The 20,648-nt window shown below is 46.7% G+C and overlaps 1 protein-coding gene across 1 annotated transcript; it reads right to left on the reverse strand.

Moving 5' to 3' along the window:
• Positions 1–729: 729 nt before the first annotated feature.
• LOC135507819 (calsequestrin-1-like) lies at positions 730–19,617 on the reverse strand. Its single transcript, XM_064927502.1, has 11 exons — positions 19,256–19,617; positions 8,486–8,579; positions 7,673–7,773; positions 7,398–7,509; positions 4,476–4,549; positions 4,238–4,368; positions 3,528–3,573; positions 2,439–2,493; positions 2,214–2,314; positions 2,009–2,083; positions 730–1,637 (listed from the first exon to the last, which is right to left on the reverse strand). The coding sequence occupies exons 1-11, from the start codon at positions 19,490–19,492 to the stop codon at positions 1,449–1,451; spliced, it is 1,215 nt and encodes a 404-aa protein (XP_064783574.1). The 5' UTR covers positions 19,493–19,617; the 3' UTR covers positions 730–1,448.
• Between the last annotated feature and the right edge of the window lie 1,031 nt (positions 19,618–20,648).

A 20,648-nucleotide genomic window follows, 5' to 3' on the forward strand; every position in this document is an offset into this window, starting at 1 on the left:
ACCGGGGGCGTGTCTCTGACGTTGAATGAAAAAAAAGTACGTGTTTCCACAAGTTACCACAGCCACAAAGTATATCGTAAAAATAAATTAACTTTTCATTTAAGGTTAGGCATAAGGTTAGCAGTGTGGTTAAGGTTAGGTTTAAAATCACATTTTAAGAAGATAAATTGTAGAAATGGGCGGGGTTTAGTATTTGGTGGCTGTGCTAACTAGTGACGACCACACGTACGCTTAGCGTCTTGTGCCAAATACATTCTATTTCCGGGGAAAGCGTGGTGCGTAGTATGGTAATATCTCATTATGTAATATGGGGGAAAATAAAATAATGCTAACAGTGAGAGATAATTGTTGTTATTATCTTATCTGAGTTTTATGGTACACACACATAGTATTGTACAACTAACTAAATCCTATTTTCCCTAACTCCTAAGCCTAACCCATACTCTTACCCTAACCATAACCTTAACCCATAAACCTAACTCTAAAACAAACCCTGGCTCCTAACCCTTAACATAATTCTAACACTAATTGTAACCTTAACCCTAAACCCTAGAAATAGCATTTGACCTTGTGGGAACTAACAAAATGTCCCTAGTTGGTCAAATGTATGTTTGTTTACTATTCTTGTGGGGACTTCTGGTCCCCACAAGAATAGTTAAACATGTCCACACACACACAATAATCCAGATCACAAGTTGTTTTCAAATCTTTTTCCAAGCTGTCATTTATTTTAAGCCTTTACAGTATGTTTAAGTTTTCTTGTTTAAAAAAAATGAATACTGTTGTTATATTTCTTTGTCAGTAGAAAACATCCATGTGATTTACAGCACATTTCAGTGCACAAGAAGAAAAAAAGCTTACCAACTAAAGTTACAATAATTCAACAGAGTAGGTTGGTATGACCCATGACCTGTATGTAGGAAAAGCCTGCTTGCACCCTTGGATTTGACAAGTTAGGAGAGGAAAATACATTCAGACGACAAGTTTACAGATGGACTCAGACTTAAAATGCATCAACAAAGTAACCCCTCTATTTGTTTGAAATATAAAAATCAGAAGCATCAGGTGTTTTAAGATTTAGTGCTAATGAATATCCAATAGTTGTATTTTGAAAGTATTATTTTCAAAATGTATTTTTTGTATCCTTTTCATATTGTATGGATGGCAAAGTTACAGGTGTGGTGTGCATAAAAAAAATGGGGCTCTGAGAAAGTACTGTCTTTTATGGATTCAAAGCAAAGTGAAAAAAATGAGACAATATTTTGACAAGATGCTCTGAGCAAGGATGTTGAAAACATGAGGATGTCCATATGAGCAGACATATTTAACTTAATGAAGTGTTACAACAGAGGACAAGGACAAGTTGAGGAAGGGGATGATGTGATTGGACAATTCTATTATATTGGCCAGATTTAGACATAGGCCAGTGAAATGATGAGATCAACAATTCACTCATCATCATCATCATCGTCGTCGTCGTCGTCTTCATCATCATCGTCGTCATCATCATCATCGTCATCATCATCATCGTCATCTGGATCAATTTCATCTGAAAGAACATCTTCAATCCATTCCTCAAGCTCATCTGCGCTTGGTAGGTTGTCATCATTGTCGATCTCCATCCATACACTGTCAGCCTATAGAGAGACAAAAAGCAATTCAGTGCCAAAGATAGACTATTGAATGTTTTTTAATGCTCGTGGAACCATAGAAATAGAATTAATAGAACGGGTGTCCCCATTCAAGTCAGTGAAAGCATAATGGGTGCACTGCCGGCCATTGCGAGTGTACCCATAGCAGCAAAGCAGCAAATGTACCCATCAATCTGTGCTGTAATTTGTTGAAGCTACTGAACAACACATTGACATTACAAAAAAATACATTCAGAGTGTACGCATGAGTTTACCAGTTAAATTGCCAGCGTTAGAGGTTCCAAGCCTGTTCTATTCATTCTATTTCTATGTGTAGAACATCATGACTCCTCATACATGACAGAAACATTACTCACATCTTCAACATCCACAACACCAATCTGGGGAGAGCCCAGGTCAATTCCAAAGGTCTTCTCCCAGTATGGGACAAGCTAAAGAGGATGGATAATATTCCAGGAAGAAATCAACAGCAATCAGAATCTCATATCACTATCCCCCATATTTCATGTGGGAAATTGGATAGATGGATTATATTGTATTGATAAGTGACCATGATTTTACCAGCGGGAAGTCATCTGGATCAATCCAGACAATGCTGAGGTTGGGATTATCATTGTGCTCCTCTGCTACTTCCTTAAGGATTTCCAGGAACTCAAAACCATCTTGGAAGTCAAAGGTGAAGTGTCAAATGTACATAAAGCCTTATGAAACCCCTCTTGCTGACAATGGTTCCCTCCTCCCCCACCCAGCCCTATTGACTCATTAGCCTCCCCTTTGGTTCTGTACCTGGATCATCCTCTTCTGCGAATGCAATGATGTGCTCACCATCGATGTCATCCTCCTAAGAAAAGACAGACTCCTTAAACGTACTAACACCAGGTAAGAAAACTGGGATGGGGAATATAGACTACCTACAAGTCTATTTCCATCCTTGTTTGCACATTTAGGCCACATAAATACACTGAACAAAAATATAAGCACAACATGTAAAATGTTGGTCCCATGTTTCATGAGCTGAAAAAAAATCCCAGAAATGTTTCATACGCACAAAAAGCATATTTCTCTCAAATGTTGTGCACAAATTTGTCTACATCCTTATTAGTGATAATTTAATATTTGCCAAGATAATCCATCCACATGACAGATGTGGCATATCATGAAGCTGATTAAACAGCATGATCATTACACAGGTGCACCTTGTGCTGGGGACAATAAAAGGTCACTTTAGAATGTGCAGTTTTGTCACACAAAACAATGCCACAGATGTCTCAAGTTTTGAGGGAGCATGCAATTGGCATGCTGACTGCAGGAATATCCACCAGAGCTGTTGCGTCTGCCAAATGACTTAAATGTAAATGTCTGTTGCCAGAGAATGTAATGATAATTTATCTACCATACACTGCCTGCAACGTCGTTTTAGAGAATTTGGCACTACGTCCAACCGGCCTCAAAACTGCAGACCACGTGTAACCAAGCCAGCCCAGGAGCTCCACATCTGGCTTGTCTGTAATAAAGCTTTTTTGTGGGAAAAAAACATATTGTGATTGGCTGAGCCTGGCTCCCTATGCCATCCGAGGCCGCCCCATGGCTGCACCCCTATCCAGTCATGTGAAATACATAGATTAGGGCCTAATGAATTTATTTCAATTGACTGATTTCCTTATATGAACTGTAACTCAGTAAAATCTTTGAAATTGTTCCATGTTGCGTTTATATTTTTGTTCAGCATGTTGCATTTATATTTTTGTTCAGCATGTTGCGTTTACATTTTTGTTCAGTATACTTAATAAAAATTGGGGAGGCATGCTTACTCAGAAGACATCATCCATTTTGTTTTGTAGGGTGATTTTTATGGTAATAGTAGGTATAGCTTACCCAGATCTCATACATGTTATCAGGCTCCATCTTCCTCAGGGTTGGTCTGTAAAGAAATAGGACGTCAGATATGTATTTATTGTTCATTGAGCAAGGTTACACTTTTTAAACTTTGTGCCTTACTTTAATGGGAATAGCCAGTTAAGCGTAATTAACACAATACTTAGCATATTTATATGCTTTCCCTTTCTATAATACACATGACTTCCAGAGACCTATTTGCAACACTCATTTGTGTACGGGTTGATGGTCACTAGACTTGTTACTGACTGTTATGGATTGTTCTCATATCGTTTGATAGGGATTGACGCCGGAGCTACTCAAGGTACAAGGAACAAGGACACACTGATTAGTATTGTATTGATGACATTATGAACACTCTGTAGCAGAAAAGTTACTGTCTTTTGTTTTGACTTTGTACAAGCCTCTTGGGCTGATGTTTAGAGAACATTTAGTACTGTTCGATTAGAATGTAAAGGGGCCCGTCTCCAACAGTCCCGATTATACATTTTTTCTGGAGGTGTCTCCCTGTTGCAACTGTTGATTTTGATTGATATTATCAACGACTGCCCTCCTTTTGGTTCACCTGAAAATTCCCTTTACACCTAGTTATAGGGTTTTTACAAGTCAAATCACAAAGCCAGGAAAGAACACCTGACCCATCTCATTATGTATATCGCCATTCTGGCCACTGTGGCCATGAATCTCACCTGTCGTGATCCTCGATGTACTCGACAAGCTCCTCCTCTGTGTAGGGCTTTCCGGGGATAACTATGGGTTCATCTATAAAGGGTTCATAGAAGTCCACCTCATTCACCTTCAGGCCCAGATCCTTGGCAACCTGGAATACAGAGGATTGAATTGAAGGAACAATGGGATACTTTTAAAGGAGAGTAGAGCTCCAGTGTAATTTTGAGGATGTAGTTGTTAGTGGGTACGGTTCTTCACCTTGGGAGTGAATGTAGCGAAGAACTTGATGTGTGGATGGAACTCCTCAGCCGCGTCCACATAGGCCAAATAATCTGAAATGTTACAGGCATCTGTTAAGACCTTAGTAAAATCTAGATTTTTTTGTTGACAAATACACTGTTAATACACTGTTTTATCCATAAAATGTACACATAACTTATAATATACAGTAAAAACACAGAAATTAAATGTTTTAAATAAACTGGGATATGCTTAACACCCCGGCAGTCCTACAATCTGAGCTATATGCCCTCAATCTCACACAAATCATCAAAGAACCCACCAGGTACAACCCTAAATCTGTGAACAATGGCACCCTCATAGACGTTATCCTGACCAACTGGCCCTCCAAATACACCTCTGCTGTCTTCAACCAGGATCTCAGCAATCTCTGCCTCATTGCCTGTATCCGCTACGGGTCCACAGTCAAACGACCACCCTTCATCACTGTCAAACGCTCCCTAAAACACTTCTGCGAGCAGGCCTTTCTAATCGACCTGGCCCGGGTATACTGGAAGGATGTTGACCTCATCCCGTCAGTTGAGGATGCCTGGTCATTCTTTAAAAGTAACTTCCTCACCATCTTAGATAAGCATGCTCCGTTCAAAAATTGCAGAACTAAGAACAGATATAAACCTTGGTTCACTCCAGACCTGACTGCCCTCGACCAGCACAAAAACATCCTGTGGCAGGCTGCAATAGCATCGAATAGTCCCCAGAATATGCAACTGTTCAGGGAAGTCAGGAACCAATACACACAGTCAGTCAGGAAAGCAAAGGCCAGCTTCTTCAAGCAGAAGTTTGCATCCTATAGCTCTAACTCCCAAAAGTTCTGGGACACTGTAAAGTCCATGGAGAACAAGAGCACCTCCTCCCAGCTGCCCACTGCACTGAGGCTAGGTAACACGGTCACCACCGATAAATCCATGATAATCGAAAACTTCAACAATCATTTCTCAATGGCTGGCCATGCCTTCCTCCTGGCTACTCCAACCCCAGCCAACAGCTCCCCCCCCCGCGCAGCTACTCGCCCAAGCCTCCCCAGCTTCTCCTTTACCCAAATCCAGATAGCAGATGTTCTGAAAGAGCTGCAAAACCTGGACCCGTACAAATCAGCTGGGCTTGACGATCTGGACCCTCTAGTTCTGAAACTATCCGCCGCCATTGTCGCAACCCTTATTACCAGCCTGTTCAACATCTCTTTCATATCGTCTGAGATCCCCAAGGATAGGAAAGCTGCCGCAGTCCGCAGTCATCCCCCTCTTCAATGGGGGAGACACCCTGGACCCAAACTGTTACAGACCTATATCCATCCTGCCCTGCCTATCTAAGGTCTTCGAAAGCCAAGTCAACAAACAGATCACTGACCATCTTGAATCCCACCGTACCTTCTCCACTGTGCAATCTGGTTTCCGAGCCGGTCATGGGTGCACCTCAGCCACGCTCAAGGTATTAAACGATATCATAACCGCCATCGATAAAAGACATTACTGTGCAGCCTTCTTCATCGACCTGGCTAAGGCTTTCGACTATGTCAATCACCATATTCTTATCAAATCGGAGGGCAGGCTCCTCTGGCAGGCTCTATGGGGGTGCCACAGGGTTCAATTCTCGGGCCGACACTTTTCTCTGTATATATCAATGATGCTGCGAGCGATTCTCTGATCCACCTCTATGCAGACGACACCATTCTGTATACTTCTGGCCCTTCCTTGGACACTGTGCTATCTAACCTCCAAACGAGCTTCAATGCCATACAACACTCCTTCCGTGGCCTCCAACTGCTCTTAAACGCTAGTAAAACCAAATGCATGCTTTTCAACCGTTCGCTGCCTGCACCCGCACGCCCGACTAGCATCACCACCCTGGATGGTTCCGACCTAGAATATGTGGACATCTATAAGTACCTAGGTGTCTGGCTAGACTGTAATCTCTCCTTCCAGACTCATATCAAACATCTCCAATCTAAAATCAAATCTAGAGTCGGCTTTCTATTTCGCAACAAAGCCTCCTTCACTCACGCCTCCAAACTTACCCTAGTAAAAGTGACTATCCTACCGATCCTCGACTTTGGCGATGTCATCTACAAAATAGCTTCCAATACTCTACTCAGCAGTTTATCACAGTGCCATCTGTTTTGTTACTAAAGCACCTTATACCACACACCACTGCGACCTGTATGCTCTAGTCGGCTGGCCCTCGCTACATATACAGACCCACTGGCTCCAGGTCATCTACAAGTCCATGCTAGGTAAAGCTCCGCCTTATCTCAGTTCACTGGTCACGATGGCAACACCCACCCGTAGCATGCGATCCAGCAAGTGTATCTCACTGATCATCCCTAATGCCAACACCTCATTTGGCCGCCTTTCCTTCCAGTTCTCTGCTGCCTGTGACTGGAACAAATTGCAAAAATCGCTGAAGTTGGAGACTTTTATCTCCCTCACCAACTTCAAACATCTGCTATCTGAGCAGCTAACCGATCACTGCAGCTGTACATAGTCCATCGGTAAATAGCCCACCCAATTTACCTACCTTATCCCCATACTGTTTTTATTTATTTACTTTTCTGCTCTTTTGCACACCAGTATCTCTACCTGCACATGACCATCTGATCATTTATCACTCCAATGTTAATCTGCAAAATTGTAATTATTCGCCTACCTCCTCATGCCTTTTGCACACAATGTATATAGACTCTTTTTTTCTTTTTTTCTACTGTGTTATTGACTTGTTTATTGTTTACTCAATGTGTAACTCTGTGTTGTTGTCTGTTCACACTGCTATGCTTTATCTTGGCCAGGTTGCAGTTGTAAATGAGAACTTGTTCTCAACTTGCCTACCTGGTTAAATAAAGGTGAAATTAAATAAATAAATACATAATACATTATATATTCTTACGTTCAGACTTTTCACTCTTAAAGTAGCCAACCAGTTTGATATCCTCCTCAATGTTATGGAAACCTTTAACCTCCGGATCGTTCTCAATGATCTCAACTGGGTCTTCAAGAACCTTGAACAGAGTAAAAGAAGGATGGATGGAGAGAGGAAGATCATGGTGTGGGAAAAGAGAGTGAAACAGTACAGAATATATTAGTAGTGGATAAATAGTCTGTTTCCTACAAATTGCAGCCAGGTAAAAGAGAGCATAAATAGATTACATTACTCTCACATACATCATAGATGAACTCCACAATTGTGTCTGCAGCAAGCTCCCCATCGTACTCAATGATCTCGTTCTCGGTGAAAATGTAGATGCTGTCGGCCTCCTCAAGCCCTGAGGAGACAACAGAATTTCAACTCGAGGCTTACATATCCAGTCATACCCGGGAATCCACTAGAGGTCAGGCTTGCTCATAGGTTGCCTTAGCACAGTGACACAAGTTGTGCATTTCAAAAGTGTAGTGGCTTCTCCTTGTTTCCTTTACTTCATCATCACTGAGGTGAGATAATTAAAAAGGTGATGTCTCAGTGGGCAATGGGCGTCCAGCATATTGCTTTCACCTATAATATATTTCCTAATTTTGGGAGAGTGTAAGTCTCAGTGACCCCCTCCTTCAAAATAACCTTTTTGAAAAACAGTACTCCGCAAAACTGTCATCTTAAGAGTGAGGTATCTTAGTCAGCAGCCTGTCGAAGTGTGACCCGCACAGCAGCTCGTGCACATAAACAAGTAGAAATGAGAAATAGTGTTCTGCAGCGCTCTCCACAGGGGAAATTATCTACATTGATAGTTGCAGAGGAAGGAGGCAAGACAAGGAGAGGAATCCATGTATGACTATTGAGATGCATCCATTAAGACCGGTCAAGCAGTTTACTCCACTGAGCACATACCTGGTCAGTGGTGATGTCTAGATTAGATTGTGACACTTTGACAAATGGATCATGTTTAAAGATGGTGACAATTTCACCATAACTGGCCTCAGAACTATAAATAATCCTGTGAATCTTGAATATCTGTAATAGTGTCTATTTCTGTGCGTATTTACCTAGTTTCTTAGCAACAACACTGCCCTTCTTCTCATCAACAAGGCCAAATCCAATATCCTCATCGTCAAGGTCATCAAGTACCTGAGCTGCAAGCTGTGAAAAAAAACAACACTTTCACATAACTGAAAACACAGTGGCAGCCTTATGCCTATGCAAGAATATCTTCTGTATAATGTACGAAGAACTTATAAGGACTTTTGGGGAGTTTGTTTTTAAGTTTATTCATGAGTATTCTGTAAGGAAATTGATGTGCATTCACTTCACCCTCAGCTTTGTGGGTTTGTGGGAGGGACAGGTGTCATTCTCAGGGCACTGTGTACGCACTAAAGCAAACAGAAATGTTGTTGTTTTATTTCACACATTTTCATTCAGTTCCTCCACCATAAAAGCCTGGGACTCAGAGCGCTGTCCATGCACTTTCTAAATCTGTGTGAAACTTGACCCTTATAACTGACAACCGGCTCAACCAACGATGTCGCCACATCCATGGCCTGCTTATGGAGGGGGTGGGATAACAGTTCTGCTGACTGCGTTGGGGTAACTGGGTGCTTGGATAGCAACAGGTGCAACCCTGCTTTCACATATCTCTTCTAGCACTTCATCAAGGAGGTGCAGGCACCCAAACATACATACACAAAGACACACAAACTGACATGAAGGATAAGTTATCAGTGCTTCTGTGCAGTTAATTTTATTGCATAGCAAAATCCCATAACCAGGCTGTCATGTTCCACACCATGGCAATGATGATAGCTGGCACTGATGGTAGGCCTAAAGATCCTAGCCAGAAACTGCAGGATGCAAGCAATTGTGGCCCCTGCTTTATGTCTTGGTGTGCAGTTTGATATTATGTACCTTTTGGGGGAATGTTTATTTGTGATTAACTGTAAAACAGCGGCCCAAATGTCAGAGGTGAATTATTATACTGTATTATAATAGCAGGCTGTCCCAGGAAAGCTGATTTTTAGCTAAAGTCCCCACTATTTACTTGTCAGATTAATAGGTTTTTCCTCGTAGACACTTCCCACTGTGTACAAACTGGTTTAAACAAATTTGTTTCCATGTCATTTCAACAACAAAAAATTCAATCTGATGACGTTGAATCAACGTGGAAAATTCCATGAATTTAGGAACTTTTTGTATTTTTTTTCACCCAACCTAAATTCAATGACATGGTTTGACTTTTTGGTGTTTTCACTTTGAATTCATGTTAGTTGACAACTTAATCAAATATGAATCAAAACTACACGCTGAACTGACGTCTGTGCACAGTGAGTTATGTGTCCATATTTGTCATGTGGGGAGTGGTATTCATATGAAGAGGTTCTAAGGGGGTCAGGATCTAGATCGGCCTGTTAAATAGATTGAGGGCTAAACTCAGCTAAAGGCTTTTAGCCAAACAGACTACTACAGCTATATAAGGTTGCTGTTTGGGGGCAAGTGTTGTGAAGCGGGCAGGTTTGTTGCCTGAGTGCAAGGGGAGAGTTCGCTTCATGACAAATCAGGGAAGGGAGGAGGGAGGAGCACATACTGTACATCTAAATGAGATGACATGCTATCCTCATCTATCTCATTGCCTGACCTAGATTATACCATAGAAATAGAATGAATAGAATGGGTGTCTCCATTCAAGTCGATGATGGCATAATGGGTGGACTGGCATCAATTCATGAGATAGCCCACTGCAAAGGACATGAGGCTCAGCCTTTCATAAATATGTGGGACTGACTCATAAACGATATGTAAAATCTGATATGGACAGTGTTGTATAACAGTCTCATCGGTTGTTCCCTACAAATGCTGTTTTGAATTCAAAAGAAATTCTACCTACACACTGAAGAAGGCTGCAAAGCCAGAACGTCTGTGTACGCTATCCCTGATGTAGTGATTTTTTTCTCTCAAAACAAAGTATGTTTTATGAGACATCTTTTTGAGTGCAGACCCATTACACATTTTGTTTGTCCTAATTTACAGGGTTTTTACCAAGCTTCTGGGAGAGCGCGATGGTTCTCTTTTGATTAGCCATTGAGAGTGTATCCATAGCAGCAAAGCAGGAAGAAAAAGCAGGAAGTGTACCCATCAATCTGTGCTACGATTTGTTGAATCAACTCAACTGACACTACAAAAAAATGAATTTCATTCCATGAGCCACATCAGTTAGCATCATTTGAATGCAGTGGAGGCTCCTCAGATGAAGAAGGGGAGGACCATCCTCCTCACTGAATTTCATAAAAATAGTGAAACATTAAAAAAAGTTAACATTTTTAGATAAAACCATATGCATGTCACCAAATAATTGATTGAACACACTGTGTTGCAATTAAGGTCTACAGTAGCCTCAACAGTACTCTCTGGGGTAGCTCCATGGTGTAGCTGGAGGACAACTAGTTACCTTCCTCCTCTGGGTACATTGACTTCAATACAAAACCTAGGAGGCTCATGGTTCTCACCATGTTCCATAGACTTACACAGTAATTATGACAACATTCAGAGGACGTCCTCCAACATATCAGAGTTCTTGCAGCATGAACTGACATGTTGTCCACCCAATCAAATGATCAGAGAACGAATCTGAAAGCATAAGCTACAGCTAGCTAGCACTGCAGTGCATAAAATGGGATGAGTAGGTGACTCAATTAGAGAGAGACAATAGTTGAACAGTTTTGAATAAATAAATATTAAAAATGAAGGAGACACAAGAGATAGAGAGAGAGCTAGCTATATTTTGTTGTATACATTTTTCCACTTCAAGATGCACTATGTAGAAGTCGCTCTGCCATTTCCTTCTTGCTAAAATTCTAATAGTTCACTTAATTTCAGTTTGTAACAAAACAAGTATAGTGTAGAAAATCATTGTACCATCTAAACCGCTGTGAAATAGTTAGTTAGCTAGCTAGTTTAGCCTACTGAGACACACGGCTCAAACAGAGGGATGCTATGTTAACTAGTTATGGCTTTCCAACACTGGAACTCTTCCAAGTCAAGGTAAACTTTTGGTTTTACTAATCTATTCCCACAGGGGCCTGTATCGCTTGCTGTACACTGTACTGCATGATTGTATCGGGTTTACTAACACGTTAGTTTTAGTAGCTATGGTGACAATGATGTAGGCCAGCATTTCCCAAACTCAGTCCCTGGGAGCCCAAGGGTTGCATGTGTTTTTTTCCCTAGCACTGCACAGCTGATTCAAATTACCAATGCTTGATGGTTAGTTGATTATTTGAATCAACTGTGTAGTGCTAGAGCAAAAACCAAAACGTGCACCCCTTGGGGTCCCGAGGACTGAGTTTGGGAAACCCTGATGTAAGCTGTGTGTAGCGGTTATGGGCTGAAGGTTTGGCTTGGAAAGTTTTTTTTTGCCTGGTCACAGAATAGCGTGTAGCTGCGAGAAGGAATTATACAATGAGCAAAGAGATCATGCTGTTTGTACACCCTAGATCAGCTAGATGCAGGCAAGAGTGTGCAAGGTGGTATTGAATAGGCACACAATGTGCTTACTTAAGTCTGATTTGGATATATTTGGCAGTTTTTGCTGCATAACATGTAGAAGTTGTCCCTTTTCAGGTTTAGAAGAAGTGATTAGTTAGAATAGAAGCTGATTAGAATAGCTAGCATATATAAATTGTTTATGGTAGTCAATTTTGTTTTTTAATTGTAACTCTTTACCACATCTATTGCGAGTGTACACATCAGTTTACCAGTCAAATTGCCAGGGTTAGAGGTTCCAAGCTCGTTCTATTCATTCTATGTAATATACTCTCTCTCTCTCTCTCTCTCTCTCTCTCTCTCTCTCTCTCTCTCTCTCTCTCTAATAGACCAAAACAGAGTGCAGAGTGCACATTAATTTCACATAATGTCATGGCACTACTACCTTTCAGATAGCAACACAGCACTTTAGGATACACAAACATCCACAACAGCAGCACTTGATAAATATAGACCCAGAGCCACACCAACCAAGGACTATTTTGGCAAGGTGCTGGTGACGCTCAAGTCTCTAGGATCCGCTGACAGGTACAGTACTGCAGCCGTCTGTCAGTCATCCCAGTCCAGTCAGCCGACACCGCAGTACTGGGGCCTGAACCTCCTGGTCTAGGCCTCGATGTCCCATAACATACAGAGGAGGGGGCAGGCAAGTATTCTCAGATGATGATTAATATATCATTAATCAAAACACATTGCTGAGTAGACATATGTCTCTCCCACACACGGACCTACATACATGCACACATGTACTCCTATACACCCACATGCACACACGAAAGTGGATGTGTTCATTTCCTGAAGCGTTTGTTTCCAACCTGGGAACCTGGTCATGGCAAAATTCTACAGTAGACTTTGGTATATTTATTCGTTATTCGTTTCCCAGGTGATTAAATGAGTTAAAGTAAACCATACAACTCCTTAAGAGGCACCAGTCCCAAAATAGCTCTTCAGGCTTTCAGAGCTGTGTTGTGTTTCTCTTTAGGGAATCCTGGAAGATGTAGTCCAAAGTTGTTAAATTGTAGTCCTAAGAATTTGGGCCAGTCCTGGCAGAGCTGGATTTGAGAGGATTAGCTCATTGGCCATCTGAAGAGCATTTATGTTTCTTTATAAACCACCAGTCATTCACACTAATTTGTCTTCAGTTTCAGGCCATCCAGGGGTACCTATGGGTTTCACTGCTGAATGAGATAACCTTTGTGCCTCCTGAGAGGGCTACTGATTTCACTGGAGATCAAGAACCGTTATTCCCTTTCAAGGGTGAGAGAGTGCAGGGGTTTAAGATTGAACAATGTAGTTAATTGGAAATGTAGGTTGGCACTTGCTTTGGTGCCAAAACTAATCAAAAAAGTGTCTATGAAATCACACAATGCACACATTCTTGTGATCCATACTGCTCAGATATGAGTGAATGAGGAATAGCTGCACATCTCTCACTGAACGTATGGAATTGTGTTGACAGTAGGCCTATGTGGAGTTCTCTAAGTAACAGATTTACAATGGAGTGGTGTAGCCATTGAAATAGAATGTACACATTTTATTTCTATGGGTGAATTATTCTTCTATGTACGAAGCTGTAGTCTGAAGCAGACCTACGGTGTAACTCTGTCAGACACTGTTAAAATGATGATCAATATGATCATGCTATGGATGTAACCCTCTCACCAGGCTGAACGGGACTGTTCTGCAGCTGAACATCTTGAGTGACAGGATGGAGCTTTAACCTTTGACCTTTAGCCTATCGTGAGGGGTTATTGGGATGGCATGTTGGCTGGTAGGAAGGCCAGTTGGAAATCAGGGAGAAGAAAAAGGGCAGTTGAGTGTGTGATGGATGTAGCGAGGGGCACACTTCAAAGAACAGGGTCACATAAACAGACACACACAACACACCCATGGTGACACACACATATCAACATGGACATATGGCCATGTGCACACACATATGGATTTACTCCGCAGACCCTATTACAATCAATACAAGAAATGTAGGACATTTCTGATAGAAGTTAGGAAGTTAGAAAAGATTATCCTCATGGATTGTAAAATCAGATCAGTCAACGAGCTGATGACTTGGGGTCCTGCTACTTCTGTCCATGTCATGTTTGAGTCATAGATGGTTGACAGTACAGATAGCAGGTCGAACACCTGCTATCTGTACTGTCAACCATTTGCCAGGACTGGTGATGGAATCCCGTGTCCTCACGACTCAACACTTTGCATGTGAAGAATGCTGTCTCACACCTCCTCCATGCCACAGGCACGTGACAAATGTTTTTGTCTCAGTTGTCAGTATTTCTTATGTCTCTGCACAAATTCCTGCCCCACGCCATTCCTTAAAGACAGACCCATCCCTGCCATCTCCCATTTCATCTAAGACCACAAAATCATGAGTCAGTCTTAAAACAATACACCCCAGGGATATTTCCAGCAACCCAGAGATTTCTGGAACAGCAGGTGAGTCAACACAGTACTCCTACAGTCCCCTCCAGGCACTAGCACTTATTTGGCAATTTATAGTATCAGCTGATTATTAATTTATGTTACTATCTCATGTCTGCCTCTACCCATTTACCCTGATGACAAAATTCATTCACTAAAAAGCCTTTCAAATTCAGTAAACTGTCCAATCCATGCAATAGTCAGACCCTTGCAGCTTTTGCTTCTTATATATTGCCTTGAACATCTTAATTTAATCATTGTCTCTGTTGTGGCATGTTTCAAAGGCCACATTTTAGTTGCCTTACCCTTAAGAACAACACTTAGCTACTTGTAAATACTGTCTGTATCCACGTAGCCCCTTAATACACACTATTATGCCTCATCCAGTTGATTCATTATAGCAGTGATGGTGCATCCCTACCCAGGCACTGTGTGTCCCACTTCTAACTCCCAGTTACCCATCCCCTCTCCTCACCATCCCCCACTCAGTTGCCCGAGTCCTTCCAGTCCCCTGACCCAGTCCTGCCAGTCCCCTGACCCAGTCCTGCCAGTCCCCTGACCCAGTCCTGCCAGTCCCCTGACCCAGTCCTCTCAGTCCCCTGACCCAGTCCCAGTTCCAGTCCCCTGACCCCCTGACCCAGTCCTGCCAGTCCCCTGACCCAGTCCACTCAGTCCCCTGACCCAGTCCTCCCAGTCCCCTGACCCAGTCCTCTCAGTCCCCTGACCCAGTCCTCCCAGCCCCCTGACCCAGTCCTGCCAGTCCCCTGACCCAGTCCACTCACTACCCTGACCCAGTCCTCTCAGTCCCCTGACCCAGTGCTCTCACTCCCCTGACCCAGTGCTCTCAGTCCCCTGACCCAGTCCTCTCACAGTCCCCTGACCCAGTCCTGCCAGTCCCCTGACCCAGTCCTCTCAGTCCCCTGACCCAGTCCAGTCCCCTGACCCAGTCCTCAGTCCCCTGACCCAGTCCTCTCAGTCCCCTGACCCAGTCCTGCCAGTCCCCTGACCCAGTCTACTCAGTCCCCTGACCCAGTCCTGCCAGTCCCCTGACCCAGTCCTCTCAGTGCCCTGACCCAGTCCTCTCAGTCCCAAGACTCAGTCATCCCCACAAGAGATTGGTGATACCTTAATTGGGGAGGAAATGCTTGTGGTAATGGCTGGAGCGGAATCAGTAGAACGGTATCAAATACATAAAACACATGGTTTGATGCCATTCTAGCCGCTCTGTTCCAGCCATTATTATGAGCCGTTCTCCCCTCAGCAGCCTCCACTGGTCCTCCCAGTCCCCTAACCATCCTCCCAGTCCCCTGACCCAGTCCTCCCAGTCCCCTGACCCAGTCCTCCTAGTCCCCTGACCCAGTCCTCCCAGCCCCCTGACCAAGTCCACCAAGAACCCATTACCCTCCTAGACCCATGACCCAGTCCTCCCACCACCCTGACTCAGACCTCCCAGTCCCCTGACCCAGTCCTCTCAGTGCCCTGACCCAGTACTCTCAGTCCCCTGACCAAGTCCTCCCAGCCTCCTGTCACCTGACCCAGTCCTCCTAGTCCCCTGACCAAGTCCTCCTAGTCCCCTGACCCAGTCCTCCCAGCCTCCTGTCACCTGACCCAGACATCCTAGTCCCCTGACCAAGTCCTCCCAGCCTCTTGTCACCTGACCCAGACCTCCTAGTCCCCTGACCAAGTCCTCCCAGCCTCCTGTCACCTGACCCAGACCTCCTAGTCCCCTGACCCAGTCCTCCCAGCCTCCTGTCCCCTGACCCAGACCCAGTCCCCTGACCCAGACCTCCCAGTCCCCTGACCAAGTCCTCCTAGTCCCCTGACCCAGTCCTCCCAGCCTCCTGTCACCTGACCCAGACCTCCTAGTCCCCTGACCAAGTCCTTCTAGTCCCCTGACCCAGACCTCCTAGTCACCTGACCCAGACCTCCTAGTCCCCTGACCAAGTCCTCCCAGCCTCCTGTCACCTGACCCAGACCGCCTAGTCCCCTGACCAAGTCCTCCCAGCCTCCTGTCACCTGGCCAAGTCCTCCTAGTCCCCTGACCAAGTCCCCCAAGCCTCCTGTCACCTGACCCAGACCTCCTAGTCCCCTGACCATGTCCTCCCAGCCTCCTGTCACGTGACCCAGACCTCCTAGTCCCCTGACCAAGTCCTCCTAGTCCCCTGACCAAGTCTCCCCAGCCTCCTGTCACGTGACCCAGACCTCCTAGTCCCCTGACCAAGTCCTCCCAGTCCCCTGACCAAGTCCTCCTAGTCCCCTGACCAAGTCCTCCTAGTCCCCTGACCAAGTCCTCCAGTCCCCTGACCAAGTCCTCCCAGCCTCCTGACCAAGTCCTCCCAGCCTCCTGTCACCTGACCCAGACCTCCTAGTCCCCTGACCCAGTCCTCCTAGTCCCCTGACCCAGACCTCCCAGCCTCCTGACCAAGTCCTCCCAGTCCCCTGACCCAGTCCTCCTAGTCCCCTGACCAAGTCCTCCTAGTCCCCTGACCAAGTCCTCCTAGTCCCCTGACCAAGTCCTCCCAGTCCCCTGACCAAGTCCTCCCAGCCTCCTGTCCCCTGACCAAGTCCTCCCAGTCCCCTGACCAAGTCCTCCTAGTCCCCTGACCCAGACCTCCTAGTCCCCTGACCAAGTCCTCCCAGCCTCCTGACCAAGTCCTCCCAGCCTCCTGTCACCTGACCCAGACCTCCTAGTCCTCTGACCCAGTCCTCCTAGTCCCCTGACCCAGTCCTCCCAGCCTCCTGTCACCTGACCCAGACCTCCTAGTCCCCTGACCAAGTCCTCCTAGTCCCCTGACCAAGTCTCCCCAGCCTCCTGTCACCTGACCCAGACCTCCTAGTCCCCTGACCCAGTCCTCCCAGCCTCCTGTCACCTGACCCAGTCCTCCTAGTCCCCTGACCCAGTCCTCCTAGTCCCCTGACCAAGTCCTCCCAGTCCCCTGACCCAGACCTCCTAGTCCCCTGACCAAGTCCTCCTAGTCCCCTGACCAAGTCTCCCCAGCCTCCTGTCACCTGACCCAGTCCTCCTAGTCCCCTGACCAAGTCCTCCTAGTCCCCTGACCAAGTCCTCCCAGTCCCCTGACCAAGTCCTCCCAGCCTCCTGACCAAGTCCTCCCAGCCTCCTGTCCCCTGACCAAGTCCTCCCAGTCCCCTGAACAAGTCCTCCTAGTCCCCTGACCCAGACCTCCTAGTCCCCTGACCAAGTCCTCCCAGCCTCCTGACCAAGTCCTCCCAGCCTCCTGTCACCTGACCCAGACCTCCTAGTCCCCTGACCCAGTCCTCCTAGTCCCCTGACCCAGACCTCCCAGCCTCCTGACCAAGTACTCCCAGTCCCCTGACCCAGTCCTCCCAGTCCCCTGACCAAGTCCTCCCAGCCTCCTGTCCCCTGACCAAGTCCTCCCAGCCTCCTGTCCCCTGACCAAGTCCTCTCAGCCTCCTGTCCCCTGACCAAGTCCTCTCAGCCTCCTGTCACCTGACCAAGTCCTCCTTGTCCCCTGACCAAGTCTTCCCAGCCTCCTGACCAAGTCCTCCCAGCCTCCTGTCACCTGACCCAGTCCTCCCAGTCCCCTGACACAGTCCTCCTAGTCCCCTGACCAAGTCCTCCTAGTCCCCTGACCAAGTCCTCCTAGTCCCCTGACCAAGTCCTCCTAGTCCCCTGACCAAGTCCTCCCAGTCCCCTGACCAAGTCCTCCCAGCCTCCTGACCAAGTCCTCCCAGCCTCCTGTCCCCTGACCAAGTCCTCCCAGTCCCCTGAACAAGTCCTCCTAGTCCCCTGACCCAGACCTCCTAGTCCCCTGACCAAGTCCTCCCAGCCTCCTGACCAAGTCCTCCCAGCCTCCTGTCACCTGACCCAGACCTCCTAGTCCCCTGACCCAGTCCTCCTAGTCCCCTGACCCAGACCTCCCAGCCTCCTGACCAAGTACTCCCAGTCCCCTGACCCAGTCCTCCCAGCCCTGACCCAGTCCTCCCAGTCCCCTGACCAAGTCCTCCCAGCCTCCTGTCCCCTGACCAAGTCCTCCCAGCCTCCTGTCCCCTGACCAAGTCCTCTCAGCCTCCTGTCCCCTGACCAAGTCCTCCCAGCCTCCTGTCCCCTGACCAAGTCCTCCCAGCCTCCTGTCCCCTGACCCAGTCCTCCCAGCCTCCTGTCCCCTGACCCAGTCCTCCCAGCCTCCTGTCCCCTGACCCAGTCCTCCCAGCCTCCTGTCCCCTGACCCAGTCCTCCCAGCCTCCTGTCCCCTGACCCAGTCCTCCCAGCCTCCTGTCCCCTGACCAAGTCCTCCCAGCCTCCCTGTCCCCTGACCAAGTCCTCTCAGCCTCCTGTCCCCTGACCAAGTCCTCCCAGCCTCCTGTCCCCTGACCAAGTCCTCTCAGCCTCCTGTCCCCTGACCAAGTCCTCCCAGCCTCCTGTCCCCTGACCCAGTCCTCCCAGCCTCCTGTCCCCTGACCCAGTCCTCCCAGCCTCCTGTCCCCTGACCCAGTCCTCCCAGCCTCCTGTCCCCTGACCCAGTCCTCCCAGCCTCCTGTCCCCTGACCCAGTCCTCCCAGCCTCCTGTCCCCTGACCCAGTCCTCCCAGCCTCCTGTCCCCTGACCCAGTCCTCCCAGCCTCCTGTCCCCTGACCCAGTCCTCCCAGCCTCCTGTCCCCTGACCAAGTCCTCCCAGCCTCCTGTCCCCTGACCAAGTCCTCCCAGCCTCCTGTCCCCTGACCAAGTCCTCCCAGCCTCCTGTCCCCTGACCAAGTCCTCCCAGCCTCCTGTCCCCTGACCCAGTCCTCCCAGCCTCCTGTCCCCTGACCCAGTCCTCCCAGCCTCCTGTCCCCTGACCCAGTCCTCCTTTTGTCCCGTGACCCACCTCCAGGGCCAGTTCCTCGATTTCAAACTGTTTCTGGGCAACGGCATCGGATCCGGGATGCTCATGGTAGTACAGAACCATCACATCATGCGTCTTCATCACAGACTTGTAGTTCTTGGTAGTCAGCTCGATGACCCGGTCCATCCCATCGTACTCAGGGAAGTCCAAACCCTGCTCACCCCATGACAGTCCCCCGCAAGACAGAAGGACTGCCATAAACACCCAGCTCCAGTTCATGTTTCTTTGCTTATTTGGAAATTAATTGTAGTTTCAGTGAGTTAAAATTTAAATAATTTCTTAAAAATGAGGAAGGACTTCCGATCCCCACCACCCAGAGCAGAGCAAGACCAACTCCTCACACGTGGAGCTGGAAACAGGGCAGAGAGAGCAAGAGGGGGTGGGCTCAATTATGGATGTGTGTGTGTGTGTGTGTGTGTGTGTGTGTGTGTGTGTGTGTGTGTGTGTGTGTGTGTGTGTGTGTGTGTGTGTGTGTGTGTGTGTGTGTGTGTGTGTGTGTGTGTGTGTGTGTGCGCGTGTGTGCGTGTGTGCGCGTGTGTGCGTGTGTGTGTGAATGGGGCAAAGAAGGTGGGCGGGAAGTAGAGTGGCTGGCGAGGTGACAGGGCTGACGAGAGTAAGACACAGATCCTGTGTGTGTGTGTGTGTGTGTGTGTGTGTGTGTGTGTGTGTGTGTGTGTGTGTGTGTGTGTGTGTGTGTGTGTGTGTGTGTGCTAGTTTTCATGGGTGTGTGTCTGCATCTGTGTGTTTGTGTGTTGGGTTAAAAGAAGGCGGAGTCAGAGAGGAATAACAGACTGCCCCCACCTCTCCTTCAGTGAAGAAGAGGACGGTGGGAGACAGAGGTGATGGTTTCAAATAGAAAGAGCAAGAGATCGATTGACAGCCCATTGGAAAAGTTAAGACAGACTAGGAATGATGGGTGGGGGGATGGGCACAGATCCTGGAACACTTTACCCATACTTATTTTGGATGGACTCCAATCCTGGCGAAGAATAATAGATTTAGGATGATGAGGGGACATGTTGGGAGGGGTGCTGGTCTAGTTTACTGCTCTTAGCACTGCCCGGTGCTAGAATGTGGCACGAGGTCACACAGGGACAGGGGGACAGGGGACAGGGGCGAGAGATGAGAGTGACACTTCTGGTTTGGTTTCACTAGAGTTACAGTACATAGGGCAGGCCAACTGACCTAGGGGATATCAGTCTTCACTCAATGATAACAGACATAGTTTTACCATTGTGAAAGCATTTTCATTTGTTTGCGCTCTGTGAATTTGTCGACTTGCAAGTGTGTGTGTGTCTGTGTGTGTGTGTTGCCTGTGATATAACTTTACAAATTGAAAGGGGAGAAGTGAATTATAAATAAAAGTCTGCTACAT

This window comes from Oncorhynchus masou, chromosome 3, assembly GCF_036934945.1.
Source record: "Oncorhynchus masou masou isolate Uvic2021 chromosome 3, UVic_Omas_1.1, whole genome shotgun sequence".
Taxonomy (NCBI): Eukaryota; Metazoa; Chordata; class Actinopteri; order Salmoniformes; family Salmonidae; genus Oncorhynchus; species Oncorhynchus masou.